The sequence below is a fragment of the Falco biarmicus genome, chromosome 13 (genome assembly GCF_023638135.1).
Source record: "Falco biarmicus isolate bFalBia1 chromosome 13, bFalBia1.pri, whole genome shotgun sequence".
In the NCBI taxonomy this organism is placed as follows: Eukaryota; Metazoa; Chordata; class Aves; order Falconiformes; family Falconidae; genus Falco; species Falco biarmicus.
In genome coordinates, this window is record NC_079300.1 from 12,050,752 (window position 1) to 12,067,274 (window position 16,523).

The 16,523-nt window shown below is 48.1% G+C and overlaps 1 protein-coding gene and 1 long non-coding RNA gene across 8 annotated transcripts in view; one reads left to right on the plus strand and one right to left on the minus strand.

Moving 5' to 3' along the window:
• IQCG (IQ motif containing G) overlaps nt 1-14,407 on the plus strand; it is a 23,724-nt gene extending 9,317 nt beyond the window's left edge. For 2 of the 3 annotated variants that reach the window (XM_056358632.1, XM_056358633.1), the window contains 7 exons: nt 418-546; nt 2,611-2,692; nt 9,474-9,635; nt 10,295-10,369; nt 11,992-12,123; nt 13,359-13,460; nt 13,958-14,407. In XM_056358632.1, coding sequence (XP_056214607.1) covers nt 418-546; nt 2,611-2,692; nt 9,474-9,635; nt 10,295-10,369; nt 11,992-12,123; nt 13,359-13,460; nt 13,958-14,101 — 826 coding nt within the window. In that variant the 3' untranslated portion in view covers nt 14,102-14,407. The remainder of the gene's footprint in view (nt 1-417; nt 547-2,610; nt 2,693-9,473; nt 9,636-10,294; nt 10,370-11,991; nt 12,124-13,358; nt 13,461-13,957) is intronic. The other variant, XM_056358634.1, reaches the window with a different exon arrangement.
• On the minus strand, nt 5,747-15,373 carry LOC130158149 (uncharacterized). Of its 5 annotated transcripts, none has more exons than XR_008825189.1 (5): nt 14,414-15,373; nt 12,437-12,683; nt 10,820-10,969; nt 8,126-8,408; nt 5,747-6,923 (listed from the first exon to the last, which is right to left on the minus strand). It is a non-coding gene; the product is annotated as an uncharacterized LOC130158149 (long non-coding RNA). The 5 variants fall into 5 exon arrangements; XR_008825188.1 differs by lacking the exon at nt 14,414-15,373 and adding an exon at nt 13,087-13,350; XR_008825187.1 differs by lacking the exon at nt 14,414-15,373 and adding an exon at nt 9,498-9,617 and having other exon boundaries at nt 12,437-13,350.
• Nucleotides 15,374-16,523: the final 1,150 nt, after the last annotated feature.

Sequence of the window (16,523 nt, forward strand, 5' to 3'; positions counted from 1 at the left end):
TAGGGCTGTACTGGGATATTTTGACAGCCAGATATCCCTTCACAGACACACTCATCTGCATCCCCAGGTCTTGTTTTCCAAGATCCACCTATCTGTCACCACTACTGCAGGCCAGCAGCCTTCTTCCTGGCTGGCCATGGCATGGCATGGGTATGTTTTTGCCTTTTTGCTATTTCCTAGACTAGCATTCGGGACAGCATTTTAAAATTATAAGTTATGAACTCCTAATACAGAGTTCTCCAGATGTACAGGAAGCAGATACCATGGGAGAAGCACTCCTGAGTTTGATAGGACATAAGAACAGAAATGGGATCTTATATTTCCTTCCCTTCTTAGCTGTAAACAATAATGGATAAAGGCACCAGACACTGTATTACCAGTACCTATAAATTACTGTTGTGTTCCTTTTCCTGGCAGGCAGTATGCAAGTGATGTAATTACAATTACTATGAAAAAGATGCAGGAATTGGGAACATTTAATAGCCTGACAGAAGCTAATGAGAGAGAGAAGGCAAGAAAGAGCAAGTTTCATGACATCCTCATGAGGTTAGTGCTGTGTTCAGCCTCTTAACTGTGTTCAGTACTTCCTGCTTAGTACATGCTAAGAAGAAAAAAGCCACAACCCAAAATACAGAATGGATTCCGCTTTTTCAGCTTGAATTATTCTGTCTGCTTTACAAATTGTATTTCTTTCCCCTTCAGAAAGAAATAATGGATGGCTCTGATGATGATCTGAGCTAGGAATTGCCTGAGCTTTGACCAGACTGGACACCAGTGTCTGCATTAGTGCAAATGCTGCCCTGTATCAATTAAAACATAATGCAGTGTAGGAGCTCCCTGATCTTTAACTCTTGTCCCCAGCGAAAGCCAGAGCAGCAGAGAGTCTGTTCAAATCAGGGCCAGCAACATACGGTCTTTAGGTTATGTGGTGCTCAGGAGAATCTGCTCTGACCCATATGCTAATGTGGTCCCTTTTCCCAGTAGCAGCAAGGGGCTAGCACAGATGGTGACAGAGGCAGTTGTCCTATTTAAAACTAATCCACCAGCCACTGCACTACAGATCCTCTTCTGTCCCCAGCCTCACAGGGTACGGGTTTGTTATCAACTCAGACTGGTGATTCCTTAGCTCAAAGTTCTGTGCACTAAAGGTATGGAGTTTTTTTCAGCATGTGAAGCTCTGGTTCAATCTCAAACCTGTCAGAGAGAATAGCACTCATTAGAGAAGTATTTTACCATTTTAAAGCTACTTTGTTCTGAGTAGCAGCTCAGGCCTATCATTGAAGGTAGACAAAGTCATGATTTGTCATGAGTCCAACCTACTGGAGCAGCTCTGGTGGTGGCTCAGGGGTCTGAAATGTGTGATTTCAAGCACAAACCCCAACTCTTCCACTGTCTAAAACCAATGGGTTTATTGTTTATCCATGGAAGGGACAGAAAACAAAAATGAAGGCAACAATTCCTTGTGGAATAACTATCCAATACTGGAAGGTGGAAAGGAGCAGACCAATTACAATTAGAAAGGACATAATACTTTTTATTCCGTTCTGGCAACCATATCTAGTCAATATATTGTCTGTTCTGCTATACATTCTTTTCGTGGAATTCCCTTGATCTGTCTTTCAATATAATTTATACTTGCCTGGTTTTGTGTCAATATACTAGTCTGAAAGCAGTCTGCAGTAAGGATGGAACTCTTTATCAGGGGCTTTTGTTCATTACAGTCACCCAGCTAAGGGCTCTGAAAATGAAGTGTATGTTTGATTGTAAGGCTGGGATATGGTACAAAGTCTCAGGTATGAACTGTAGCATTTACTAGCTTTAAATCAAATTATAAGCATAAAAACTTAGAAAAGCACTCCGAGTGAAGATAAGAAGACCTAGAAAGTTACTGCATTTGAGTTTTTTTAGACAGGTAGACACCTCTCTAGCTTTTGGCTTTCACTCGTATCTCTTCATGGATCTCAGAACCTGAGGCAATGTTTTTTGAAAGACTGAAAATAATTTTGAAAGAAAGAAAAAATTCTCCATATATATAATGAAACTTACACAATTTGGCACTGTCTGCTGATTAGGCATGCTTTTTCACAGAATCAGGGAGATTTTTGCCTGAAACGCAGAAATAGTTACTCAGTGAAGGCATCTTCCCTCTGCTATAGGAATTGCATCATTCTCAACTCCACTCCAGGCTTCCAAGAAGAGCATCCCCTGGGTTTTGGCTTATTCTTCCTTTCATTCCCATCTTCCTTGCTCAGTCTGTGCACCTCTTCTTTCAGGATTTATTTACCAAGTCACTAGCTTTGGTGAGAAGTCTCTGTTTCTGACTTGCAGATGTGCAGCCTGCCCGAGGCTCAGTGAAGGGATGAATGTCTTTTTTGCTGCTCAAGCCACAGGAAACAGCTTGTCTTCTGCTGGTTTGAAGAAGGAGGCTGAGCTTTTGTGTCCGCTCCTTCTAGTTCAGTTGTTAGAAACTCATTGAGAGAGCGGGATCAGTGGGACAGTGTTCAGCTAGGTGCCACAATGGATCAGGAGACAGGAAGCTCTCCTTCTAGGTCAACAGCTCTTGTCTTTTTTGATATATTTAAGTGATTGTATTTTCCCATTTTTCTTCAGGGAGGAGGAAGGAAAGGAGGAGATAAAGTCACTCGAGAAACAGCTGCAAGATGTCAAGGAACAAACTGAAATAGAACTTCAGGTGAGATGACTTAGCACTGGGCATCATGCCAGGGGGGAAGCCTGTTAGCAAGCTTGCCTCTGCTGCCCAGGAACTAGCATTCAGATGAGAGGACATGTGGCATGTATAATGATCCATCATTTAGGAATATAGAAGCAGAATAATTGCAATAAAGATCTGTAGTTTTAATAAGCCTGTTAATGACTTTAAGAGCAGTGTCCAGTGGTCTTCAAATGGGAGCTCAAAATGCTCATAATCATGAGAGACCATGATCAAATTAGAATACCCCAAAAACACTGCTGGGAGCAGCAAAGCACCAATATCTGTGATCAGTAAGAAACAGGTTATCTGTAGATAGCAGTATCTAAGGTTCTGTTATACATACTCATGCAGATGTGATGCCTGGCACAGAAGAAATTGTGATGATGAAGGACAGGGAAAGAAGATGCCTGGCATAGGGGCACATCATTTTTCGACTTTGTCTGGTGAAAATGTCATGGTGTTAATCTATTTTCCTAGGCTTCCAGATATTAGAAAATCCCAAACGTAGGATTTTTACAAAAGGGAAAATCAATGTTATTGCACATATGCTGTCAACTTGATCTTTCTGGAAAGCTTCAGCCCTTCTGCCTGCAGCACACAAATAGTGCGTGCATGCACACTAAATGTGGGGCATTCTGGAAATGTCAGACTTGCTACAACAAATGCAGATCAATTGAATGGCATGTCACTGGTCACTAGGATGCTCACCAGCCAGCTCGGACTTGATGCTCGTGAGTGCTTTGCAGCACAAGCACACGCAGTTCTGTGCAGAAACATAGAAACATAGCCTGGCCCTGCTGAGGCAGGAAAGAGTCTGTGATAGAAAACAAGCAAAAGGTAGGCAGGTTCAGAGCTCTACAAGGACAGGAAGAAGGAACAAGAATCTGGTGCTTGGTTCAGTACTGAGAAAGAGAACAGCAAGGGCGTCTGAGGAAAGATTTGCTATCACTGAATTTTGTCTTTGGACAGAAGCATGGACAGTAATCAAGCCAGGATATAGTTGGCTACAGAGAGGAACTGTAAGCCACTGACATGCTGGTGAAGTACAGTTTATAGAACATAAAGGTTTTGTGTTGGCAGCCTGGATGCATGTGCAGTGGAAAGTTTAACTGTAAATACAGGATGGCTGCAAGAACATGAAGGATCTGTTTGCGCTGATAGCGTATGCAGCTGTCTATAACTGAAGAAACACCAGAAGTCCAGGGGAGATATTAGAACAGCAGAGAAGAAAGCAGGAATGTACAAGATAGGAAAATTCCTTTGGGCCAGTACTCATCTACTAGTAGAGATCCTGGAAAGGCATAACGTACTGGGAAGCACAGCAAGATGAAAAGAACACTGGAAAAAAAACGATGTGGTCGTAACAGAGAGGAGAAAGAAGAAGAGTCGCTGAAGAAAATGGAGAATAAGCAATTTAGGAGACAAACCAAGGAAGAAGAGTTGTGGCAACTAAAAGAGAAATGCAGGATGAACTTTCTTCCCCTACAGATTTGAACAGAACATCTAAAGGATGTAGAGGTCAGAGCCAGGACTGAGAAGGGGAGCTGTATACCTCAATATACACTTACTGCCACTGGAAATGATATGAGAGCCTATTTCCAGGCCCTATGGGACAACCCAAAAGTCCCTTGACATCTGTGTGGCAGACTGTATGTTGTCCATTTGCTTCTGCACATTGTCCCTTCTCATTCAGATTCTGACGGCTCCCGGGAAGCTCTCGTTCTCCCACTCCCCTAGCTAGTGCACATGATGAGGGAGTGCTCCTCAAACCTCACAGTGTCTGCGCACACAATATACGTATCTGGTTCTGGTTTAATGCCTTGTCAGGAACTGGTGTACGGGGGGCTACAGTCATCCTGTCTCGCACTAGCAGCAATGTTGTGGCACTGTGCAGTCAGGCTGGGCGCTTCTCTGTGTCCTGCCCTGCACCCCTCCTACCTCTTGCAGTCATAAGAAGGTATGTAGCTCCCGTCCTGAGAGGGTGCTTTTCTCCGTGTTCTTTCAGTACTTTCTGCTAATTTGGCTCTTCCTTTTTGCCTCATCAATTGGGATCTGCACTCATCTGGGATTTTGTTTTTATATTTCCAGCTTAAAAGCCCTTTTCTGGGCTTCCTTATAGTTTCAGCTTTGATAACAAATCAAAGACAAGACTACTTTCAAGTACTGCTTTCCTCCTGTGCCAAAAATAATGGTGTCTCACTATGTCTCCCAAGGGAGAATAATTTCTATTCGCTTCATATGGGATTTTCCCATAGGCAGTTTTACAGACACTTGCATTATCTGTCACCTTGCCAACTAATTAAGAACAAAAATACAGATTGCTGATTTTGGAGTACTTTGAACAACAGTAATGCACAGACCTGTAGACAAAAGCCTACATGGTTGTCTCCAGACTAGTGGATGAGAAAACAAAAGCAAGCAAATCAAATCATGGAACCAGAAAAACACGGCCTTTACTTTATGCATGCTGCCTGTATCTTTGTATTTTCAATCTTGCTGCCTCTTAATGAGATGCTGATTAATGCTGTATTAGCCTGCTCGGCTCATTTTTCTTTTTAATGGAACACAAATCAATGCTGAATATTCTTATTTATTTTGTTTTATTTTCTCTTGGAAAGCACGGATGTCTCTAAAGGAGCTGAAATGATCCGTGTGGTTCTGCTCTTCCCCCTCCATGCAGGAGCATCACCGATGGCTCTAGCTTGGCTGCAGGAATTCTGTTTGCTGCTGCAGTGTTCACTTTCTAGCTTGTACAGAATTACTCACTTCCTCTGGTTTCCTGGACAAGTGATGGCAGTCTGTACAGATTCTAAAGCAAGTTAATATTGTATAGGATTATATAATTTAACATAAAAATGCAGGAAATGTAAACTTTAGAGTTCCTGCATTGGTATTCACCCAAAGGCTTTTCATCTCTTGTAGATTTTGTGGTATACTCATGCCATACATGTGTCAAGTCACGGTATAATTTTATAACAAGCAGTAATATTGCAGGTTACCAACCAGACAGAAAACCAAGACGTTGCACCACGGTACCAGTGAAAACAGGTTTGTAACTTTTATTTTATGTAGGCTGTCATAACACCCCCAGCTCAGCTGTATCACTGCACCGCTCGATGGTGCTTTTAGTAGCGCGACAAAAATCCATCATGTCACTTCTGTTATCTCTGCCAGGAGGACAAAGGCATCAAAGAAGTGTTCTGGGGGAATGTTTTAAACATGCACTCACTGGTGGAGTGGTTTCCAGTGGAAAAATGCACTAGGCGATTACACTAGAAGGCACAAGGTTTGTGATAGTCCTGAGCTCCTGGGTGACTTCATTCCACTGCTGGCACAGCCCCAGGGCAGCTCAGCAGGACCCAGAGCTGGTGCGCTAGATCCAAACCCGGCTCCAGAGGGACAGGACTTTTGACAAGAGCGCTGCTGTCCTCAGGTCTGCTCCCTCTGCCAGCAAACTGCCCCTCACACGGCTTGCCCCCTCAGTTTTGGGGATCGGAGGCGAGCTAGTGGAGGGCTGCAGAAGCCATGGTGTCGAACCGGGTGGCCTTCCAGGCCTGCTGTCCTTTTCGCTGAGGCATTTCTAGGGGGTGTGCAGCATGGGGATGTTCTGGCAGCTGGGACAGAAACGCGCTTACGGCCTTATTGAAGTGTCTGTAGGGCTGCACGTTGTGGTTTCGGGGGGAGCAAGTCCAGGCTGCAGCAGGTGTGTAGATCGAAGCGTATCTTTAGGCTTTGCAAGCTGAGATATTGCAGCTGCCAGGGGAGAGACCTGAGCTCATACACACTCGGTGTGGAAGCCAGGAGGCAGGCAGCAGGGCGCCCTGCCCGCACGATCCTGCCTGCATAGAGCACAGCACCCATTTCCCTGCCGCCTCCCAGTGCTTGCCAAATGGCGAGCACTGGGTGCGCTGCTGGTAGCAGGGTGTTTATCCAGCTGCTGGAGAAATTCCTCCGACTGTTTACGCCTGTTGGCTATTTTTGTAACTAGCTGTATTTTAAGTGACTGTAAATACTAACTGACGTGGAAGAGCTGAGAGATCTAGGTGACACTTGCAAGACAGATAAATCAAAGTAAATGAAAATACAGGAGCACACATACCCTCTCCAGCTAAATGCAGTTGCTTTTGCAGCCAGACAGCATCTGTGGGGCAGACTCCTATGGCACCGCGTGGTAACAGCAGCAGACAGGCCTCTGAGCTGATTCTGTGAACTGAGAGATCAGAACAAATCAGCTTGTTTACCTGCTTGTGAAGCAGACTGGCTCTTGACAACTATTTCCTGGGTTTTGATCTTGGTCTCTGCCAGTTTTGTGATAGTTTTGTACACATGGGGTATGATTTTGCATCTTTGGTTTGGCAGATTCGACGCTGAAGTCATCCCAAATAAGCAGCCCAGAGGCTTACTGCATTAACTATGAAACTGCTCTGTGTCCTGGCTGGGACCTTTGCTATGATAAACCAGAATTAATTAACTCATTTTCCCAGTGCCTATCCCTGAAGCTCATGGAACAGCATACTCTACAGATGGTGTGCACGGCTTGTGGGCATTTACTACCCACAACCTACTAACAAATGTGCCCCAGTTCTGCAGTGCCAGGTCCATCAGCTGGGCTGCAGTAGCTGCCCTCTCCAAGCGAATGCGTTGCTGTAAACCATCAGTGGGGTTTTGCATTTCATTTCCCGTCTGCTTTGGGTTGTGTAACCAAGCCCCCAGACTCCCCACCTCTAACGAAAATGTTTTACAATACCGCAGACCAAATCCAAACCACTGACATGCCATACAACGAAGAAAACAAACAGAGCAGATGGGCCCCCATCCCAGGCTCGGGGCACTGGAATCAAAAGCACTTTTCCCTCTGCTTTACTAAAATACGAAATAGAAAATAATCTGGCGAAGTGTTCATGCTCTGCTCCACCTCTCTAATATCTGAGTACTCTGTGATCTAGGCTGAACCCTTTTTTCTGACCTGTTTGCAGATCCTTAGCAGATAGCAGTAACACACTGGCATCAGCAGCGCTTGGCTTTGCTGAGCCTCAGTGTCACAAAAAATGGGTGTTCTGCATTCGCGTCTCCCCAGTCTCTCTGCCAGCCTTTCAATTTAGACGTAATTCTGCCATGACACAGGAAGACAATCTCAAAGTGCTACGTTCACCGCCCGTGTCTCCTGACCAGGAACACAACCCATCCCAATGCCCACCAAAATTTCATACCAGGGAAAATAAAAGCCATTACCAGAAACCTTAACAGGGCACAAACAGGTCATGCCTGTAGCTGTCTGCAGTCATATGATGATATGGCTGTAAAATAGTATCTGATTTTGGAAGCCTTCAAAAAAATGTGAATGCATGACTTCTAAACCCACAAAACAGCATCAGCCAAGGCCCCTAATTGCCCTGAGCCTTATAAACTTACTTTACTCTTCCTATGTCCGACAAGGGTTGCAGGGGGAAGGATTTTCCTTTTAACTGTTCCAAAGTCTTCTTATAAGGAAACCTTTTCCAAATGAGTCATGCTGCAGAGGCTTTTAAACACAGCACTATTGAGCTGGCTTCCTCCTGTGGCATTTTTCCATGTTTACACAGCTAAGGAATGTGATGGTGCTTCAGAGACAAGATACGTGGGCTTCAAAACATTTAAATGCCAGCACTTTGGTATTTCATCTTCAGCTGCAAGGTCTGGCTGATGAATGTCAAACCTGTCAGAGCATGGCAGGAAAGCAAAGAGAAAGGCTGTAATGGAGCAATCAGGCGCCAAACCAGAGGCATTAAGATTGATCTTGCATAATTGCACAGCAGACTTTGATGACCTTTTAACTCTTAATACAAAAGTCTAGAGTTTTTCATTCTACAGGCGGTTCTTCCAAGTTCCAACCCCAGATTAATGAACTTTTATCTGTTAGTCAAAGAAATTCATTAAAAAAGAGTAAACAAAACAACAATCCCAAATAAAACAAATGCACTTTGCTTCCCGAGCATGCTCCAAAAGCCAGACAAATAGACACACTGGCTCAGGATTCTTGCCGACGGGGGAGCTTCCAGGGACAGAATTCCCCCAGGAAAGCTCAGTTCCATCGTGAAACAAGGCACAGGGAGAGGCTGGAAGCTCATAGCCAGCTTTTCCTCGGTACTTCTTCCTCACCCTGGGTGTATGCTTTTATAACAAAGCGGGTACCATCTACCTGGTAAGATTTCAAGAAAGAACTGTTTAAACACGCAAGTAAGACAAGATTGGATTTTCACCTGTTCCTAAGGTGATATTTATACAGATGCTGCATAACTAGAAAAAAATGAATCCAAGCAATAGAGTATACATTAGGAAATCAAACTGCGGCTTATGTCAGGCTGAGGCATTATCCTCATCTTACAGATGCTCGCTCACTCACTGAGACAGCCTAATCCAAGAGGTTAGTAAGGCCTAACTTTAAGCAGTTGAATTGTTTGGCTTCTTTCATGCTTCTAACAGGCATGACTGAATCCCTTCCTGGACCAGAGACCAGAAGGCCAGGCTTCTTGTCCCACTCTGTTCATCATTCCACCCTCTCCAGACGTAATCAGTCCTTGCTGACGGGCTTATTGCCTTCTGTGTGGGTTACAAATCAAACTTCCCTTTGAAGTAGAGGGTGAAATGGAGCAACATTCAGGGAACGTGTGAAGCTTATAAACTCAGAAGAGACCAGGCTATCAAGGAGTGGAGAGATTAAGAAAGTGAGCTGACCGCAGTCTCTGGCCTTGCTTTTGTGCTTCTTCTGTCTCCACACCAGAACCGAGATAGTGTGATTCTTTACCTCAAAGACGAGCTCCAAGAGATGAAGGCCAAAATGAACATGGAGAGCTGCTACGTGAAGAAAAGCACAGACCTCCAGGTCCACCAAACCCAGAAGAAGTGCAGCAATGCAGAGAATGCCCTGGACATGGAAATTCAGGTAAGCCCTTCCCATGGCCCCTACTGGAAGGCATCTCCAGCTCCTAAGAAAAAAGTCCTCCCTTACTCCCTAGATGCCCTTTCTGTTCCCCATCACAGTCGCCAACACAACTGTTGGAACTGGATCAGGAAACTCATCCAGGTTAGAAATCTTTCTCTTTTCCATTGCTTCTCTGTATGGTCACGCACACAGCAACAGCACAGCTGGCATGGCTGCAGGGGACAGCGGCTGGAGGCAGGGACTGCTTAAACTAACACCATCGTCAGAGAAACAGACCCGTAACTATGTCCAGGGGCCGCAGTTACAAGGCTGTTTAGCAACACAAGCAGCCTAAGCTCCCAGCATGGCCCACAGCACATTATGCTGATAGAGCTGTTGATGCGGTAAGGTGAGCTGGAATAGAAAACTGTTCTGGTTTTGCAAGCTTTTTGTTTGGTTTTTTTTTTTGACTGATCAAGTTCTGATCTAGTTGTCCCTTTTTCATGGATGGCCCAGGGGCAAGGACTGCCTGGGTTAATTTTGTCACTGGGAAATATGGCTGTGGACTGCACAGGGGGCTCCTGCACTCTTGCTCACCAGCTGGGCCTTCGGCAGCACCTGTTTGCACACACGTTTGCACTGACATTGTCTCTCGTGTTTTCTGTCTGCGCTGATCACAGAAGTTGAGGAGCAAAACTGAGGAGGAGATGCGAGTCCACATGGAGATTGAAAATTTCCTCAGGCAACACTATAAGGTATGTGTGACTGTCTGCTAATCCTTAAAATAGCAACTGATAAACATTATACCATCAATTAGTATCTAAAGAAAACCAGTTATTGCTCCATCAAATTTACCAGGTTCGTGATTGCTACTGTTTGAATGACTACATATCCTCAAGTGTTAATTAACCCAGCTCTCCCAGACCTGGGATATGCTACATTTGGATACATTTCCTTAAAATTAGAGTTCATGTAATGATTAGCATTGTTTATTCGGGTGTTACGGATTTTTCCTCCCTCAGATAGTTGTATTCAACTAACTGGAATTTTATTTAGACCCTCCTTGGCAGTAGCTGGGACTCCCAGTGACCCCATGAAGAGTGCAAGTGCACAAAGTGAGGGCAGCCGTTTCACAGACCCAAGTGTTGCACAGGGGGGGCACTAAGGAAGAAATAACACAAACCGCCAGCCTGGTTTTACCATACCTTAATCTGAGGAAGAAGCAGCGTTGATAATTGCCAACTCACAATTATCGTAGCCATTTTCAGCAGCAACCATGAATGTCCTTGTGCTGTTGATCCAGAGGTTCAGAACTTCCCGATTGTCAACAGCAGAGCCCATTACAGCAAATAACACTGGAAAGAGTGTCATAAACTGCATGACTGGAAGAAAACCTCTACTACCGCAGGGTACCTAACATCACCACCAGTATAAAATTTAATAGAAGATAATAAATTTAAAAAAAATGTAATCTGAGTGCAAAGAAGTGCTGTATCTTGTGAGCAATTAAGTAGTGTCCTCTATATCCCAGAGCCTTAATCTGATCAGCGCTTCATAGTGAGGGGACTTTCTGGGAACAAGCTGCAGCTTATTTGACCTCTACCAGACGGCAAAGTACAAGCCTCTCTGTACTCAGGCAGCTGGTGGCTTTATAGAGGCACACAGAGAAGAGGATGACCATGCCCTCCATCTCCCTTGTGTGTCCAGCTGTGATGCTGTAATGAGATTGATGCTTTTCCTCAGATTATTTTTCCATGCAAGCAATCGTGGTTGTTGCTATGGAGAAGTTACTTGTGAATGGGAGGAAGTCGTCTGGGTCACGGTTTCAGAAACACCTGCCCTCCTATTCACGAGTGAGACAAAAGCCAAGTTCACAACCTGAAATAGCGTGAAGTGCTGTCCCCTGGGACCTTATTCCTGGTGCGTTGGGCTTAATCCAGAAAGTGAGTAGGGAGTCAGGCAGAGGATAAAAGCTTTTGCACCAAAAAATTCTTTTTCTTAACCCCTCCCCCTCCCTCTGTATATACATGAAGAAGGGCTTCTGGTTGTCACTTACTTCACCAGGGTTGACTGTGCACAAAACTAACACCCAGTGCTTCTCCACTCCTCGTGCACCTCTGGAAGTCCAGCTTAGTCTCTCTTCATCCCCAGTCCAGTTCTGCAGCTGCTGTGGTGAACCCAGTGAAGGGCTTGCAGGCCACCAGTAATTTATCACTAGGCCTAGGGGTTTGACCCTTTCAAGGTGAGAACGAAACACTGACCATGCAAAATTTACGGGACCCTTACCACCATCCTGACAGCAGGCCACACAGCAGTAGCAAATCTTTCCCCTGTACCCTCTTTGTACTGTGCTGAGCACCACTCTGTCCCCATGCAGAAGGTGGAAGAGGAGCTGGAATACTGGATGGACAAGTATGAACACAGCATAGATGCTAAAGATGAAGAACTGAATGCCCTAAAAGCATCAAAGGCAAACAACTTGGAAATGCTGCAGAGAATTGCCAAGGAGGTAAGACATTCAGCACCATGTCAGTGCTCAGCCACGCAAAACTGCATCCCAGTTTTTTTCCTTCTCTCATTCAGATAAGGAACCAGGACCATGGGGGAAAAAAAAGTAATCTTGAGGTGTAGGGAGGGTTTATAAGCAGTGGTCCTGGGAAGGCAGGGACCGAGTAGTCATCTTCTGTTTGTCACGTGTGACATCAAGGAAGGATGATGATGTTTCCCCTACAGCTATTTTCAAATACCAGCAAGCGATCAGCGAGCTATTGACAGCCTTTGTGAGGGGCAAAGACACTGTCCCACCCGTCCGTATGCCTCACCTTAGTTTGTTACCTGAGTCTGAACAGATCTGCTCCTTCCAGCAGCACTGGGGTAAGACAGGCCGAGACTGGAAAAGGCACCTCATCCCTTCCTGCAGATGCACATTCACGGCGGCACAGTTGTTATAAGGGAATCGATTCCAGTTAAAGCCATTCCTGTCCGACACTGGTTTCTTGGTTAACCCCTGGGCTCTGATCACAGCTTGCAGGCACAGTGGAGCAGGTGGCACAGGGCAGAGAGAAATGTCTAGAAAAAGGGGTGTTTTAAAGCCAGAAGGAATTAACTTGTAATCATTCCTTACTGTCACTGGGTCTGAGACGATGGTACCGAATTAGAAGTTTCCCTGCTTGTGGGCTTATTTTCCACTCTGTACACTGTCAACTCAGCGTCCCAAGTGTGTTTGTTCATCATCTGCTGCCTAGCCTGGGGGAGCACGGCTCCGTCCTACCACCATCTGTTGCCTGAGACGCCATCAGCCAGCCATTTTACAGCACAGGATCAGAGGGTTAATTACACCCAGGTGGCAAGAGGTTTCACTTTGGCAGCAGCTCTCAGTGCCTTAGGACTGACAGTGGTAACGAGCAACATTTGCCATCTGGATTTGGGAAGGCTGAAGTGAAGGAGGTGGGGGAGGAAGGTCTGCGCTCACACGTCACCCTTGGGCTGCCGCGGAGCTCCCTGGTGCAAAGGTGGGAATCCACACCGCATCCCACGGGCCGGAGCAGCCCTGGCTGGGCTGTGAAAGGCGTGAAGCAAGGGTGAGACCAGCAGGCAGCCAGAGAAGACTCCTTGCACCAGGGTCTGGGCGAGCCCTGCCCTGCTCTGGCAAGCTGCTGGGCAGAGTGAGCCTCGAAGGTTGGCCCTGCAGTTTAGGGGATGTGTTTTTCATGCAGCTGTTGCTACCCCCGTGCTATCTTGCAGTGCCAGACATTTGAGGAAACCATCATCAGCGACCGAGCGGAAAAGGAGGCTAAAAGAAGACAACTAGAGCAGGACGCCCTGGAGCTGAAGAGCATCCTGAAGGTAAAGGGCAGCGAAGCTGAGGCGGTGCTGCTCCGTCAGTAGCTGGGAGTTCACACCACAGGCTTTGTTCAAGCAGAAAACAGCCCAAGACAGTTGGCTGGTGCGGGGCGGCACAAGCAGAGGACAGCCAAAGCCTGTCCCCTTGCACTGGGGCAGCTGCAAAGCCAGCAGCTGGCTGCAGGTCTGAGAGGGGAACAAAAGGGAGAAGCAAGTCTCCTCGAATGACACGGGGTTGTGCCCATCACACAGCCCCGCTGCACGGGCGATACAGGGAGGGGCGTGGGGCAGTTCCCACATTTGTCCCCTTGCCACCAGCAACAGATGCCCTCAGCCCACACGCGGGTACCGTCAGCATAACCAGCACAGGCCCAGCTGTTGCTCCGTGGGCCAGGGGTGCCCTCCTGCAGCTGGGGGGTGCGGGACAGGCTCTCCGGTCATTGAGCTGTACCAGGTACCACAGCAAGCGATTTCTCCTAAGACCTCTCTCTCTCTTCCAGCTGCAGGCCTGGTGGAGAGCTACAATGGTCCGCAGAAGCCTTGGCCCCTACCAGGCCCTCAGGAAGATGCGGGAGAAACAGCTATCAAAGCAGAAAGAAAAAGGGAAAAAGGGAAAATCTGGAGAAAAGAAAAAGATGCGTTAAGTAAAAAAAGTGGCTGCAGCTGTGCTCCAGGGCTGCTGCTGGGCAGGGCACTGTGGCCTCTCTGTCAGACAGGATGAAATAAACCATTTAACAGAGCTGGGACTATTCTGCAGAACACAGTTCGTGACAGACACAGTTAAGGGGAGGCTGCAGTAAATCTTAAAGGTCTTGAAGCTGGCCTTGTGCAAAGACACAGTTTCTGCAGGAGAAGGGGATTTCCATCAAAGCACTGGGAAATGCTGTAACCCCAAAGTGCTTTATGGAAACGTGACGGCTAGCAGGAGGTAACCAGTTAACAGCCCCGTAACTCACCTGCACGGGATGCTCCGCACCGAGAACCCCCTCTGCAGGCACCAGAGCACTGACCGCGGCCGAAGCACTGGCGTTGGCTGTGGCTCTGCGTCAGGCAGGGAGGCCAAGTCACCCGCGTCTGGGCTCAGGCTGCACGGCCCCGCCGGCAGCGCTGGCACTGGGTCAGCAGGGGAAAGCTGCTGACAGTTCGCAGTGTAAACACCAGGGCAGTCAAAGCGCGCAGGTTTCCACTCCCACAGTCCTGCAAAATGTCGGCGCATAGACAGAAAAGCTCCAAATACCTTCCGATCATGGGAAGGTGCAGCGGAAAAAGGCGGCTGGCCGCGCTCCTGCGGGAGCTGGTCTGTCGCAGCCGTACCCAGCACCCCGGCCACCGACTGCCAGCGAGGCCAGGCCGCAGGCAGGGCAGGGCGCCAGGCTGCAGCGGAGCAGCGTGCTGCTTTTTTAGCCGGGAGGGGAGCCCCTTCTCCTGACATGCCCGTCAATCACACGCAGGCCTGTGCGCAGAATTAGTCCCGCGGTGGAGCTGGCTGGTTTCTAACACTCCCACGCAGGAGAGTGAGCTCAAACCACAGCCAGTCTGCTGTGCTCTGTGACCGGCCCGTGCCGGCGCTGCCCAAGCGTCCTCGTGTCCAAGCTGAACTGTGCCAAAAGCACTAAAGTTCAAGTGAGACCGAAATCACGAGCAGAGACTGGCTCAGAACGGGCTGACCGGGAGCGAAGGGGCTGGTGCCCAGCGCTGGGGCAGCTGGCTGCCAAGGGAGCGCTGACGTTCCGGACACCCGACAACCCGGCATCAGCCGTACCGGCGTTACCGCCGCAGCACGGCTGCTGGCTTGAAACCAGACCGCGTGCCCACCCCAGCAGCGGTACTGGAGTGGCGATCACGTTTGCCGGTTTTCTATGGTCCCTACGTGGCGGCAAGAACAGGGATCACACGGGTGCCACGCTGGCAGGAGCCGGGCCAGGCCGTGCTTACACCGCACGCCTGCCCCACGGCTCCTTGCTGCAGGAAGCACCTTGGAGCACCCGCGGGAGTCACGTTCCTAATTTTAACGCTTCTTCTTCATGCCTTACTGACTCGGTACATTTCATTTGGGGTTAGTGGTTTCCATAGGTGGCAGGTGTTAGCAGGTGACCTGTTTGGGTGGAAGGAATGAGGTTTGGTTGCAAACTCTGCAGAGGTTTTGAGCTAAGGAAAATGCAGGACAGAATGGAGGGGCAGTAATCTCCGCTGTTTGTATGGAACTCCAGGCACACGTTGGTCACGAAGCCAAACTGAAATCTGAAACATGGCATGGGCCGGGCTTTGCTTGCTTTGCAGCAGAGAACGAAATATAATTCTGAGGAAAAAGAAGGGGGAGGGAAAAAAAAAAGAAAAAAGCAACAGTAGCACAGGGTTTGCTATTCTAGGAAGGAGGGGGTGCTGAAATCTCAAGTCCCAAAACAAGTGTCCTGGCCACCAGGGTGGGGGGTGGTGTGATGGGGACGAAGGTTTTTAACCCACCCCAACCCCCGGGAGCTTACCCTGCCGGGTGGGAGCAGCTCGCTCCTGCCTGGGGACCGTGGCCCCACTGCAGCTCCCGCGCGCCTCCTCGGTGGCACCGGCCCGTCCAGAGGCACCGCTCTCCCGAGGAGCCTCACCTTGCCCGGCTGGAACCGCAGCGCAGCTCTGTTCCCTGGCTGTACAGTTGTCCAGGAAACATGCCGAGCAATCCAGGGAGCAGAGCGCAGTGTCCCAGAACCGGGGAGTTTGGAGGAACTCTGCCAGGGTTGGGACTGCTCGTGTTTTCCAGCTACGGAGAGATGAGATGGAAATGCACATCCACGGTCCCTCCTGCACGGAACACCAGGAATCACACGGCCTTCGGAGAAACCGGCTTCCCGGGAGGTAAATGGCGAGGAAAGGCTGGAGGTTGGGAAGCTGGTTAGGAGGCGGCGTTAGACGGAGAGGGAGAAATGAACACCTGGAGAGAGCTGGGCAGCCCTCCGGAAGGCAGGAATGAGTGTCCCAAGTGGCTGACGGAGTCACCAGGAGGTCAAAAAAAGACACTGTGGCAGCTTGGTGGGCAGGGACAGCACCACAGGGGGCTGCGGTGTGTAGCGAAGC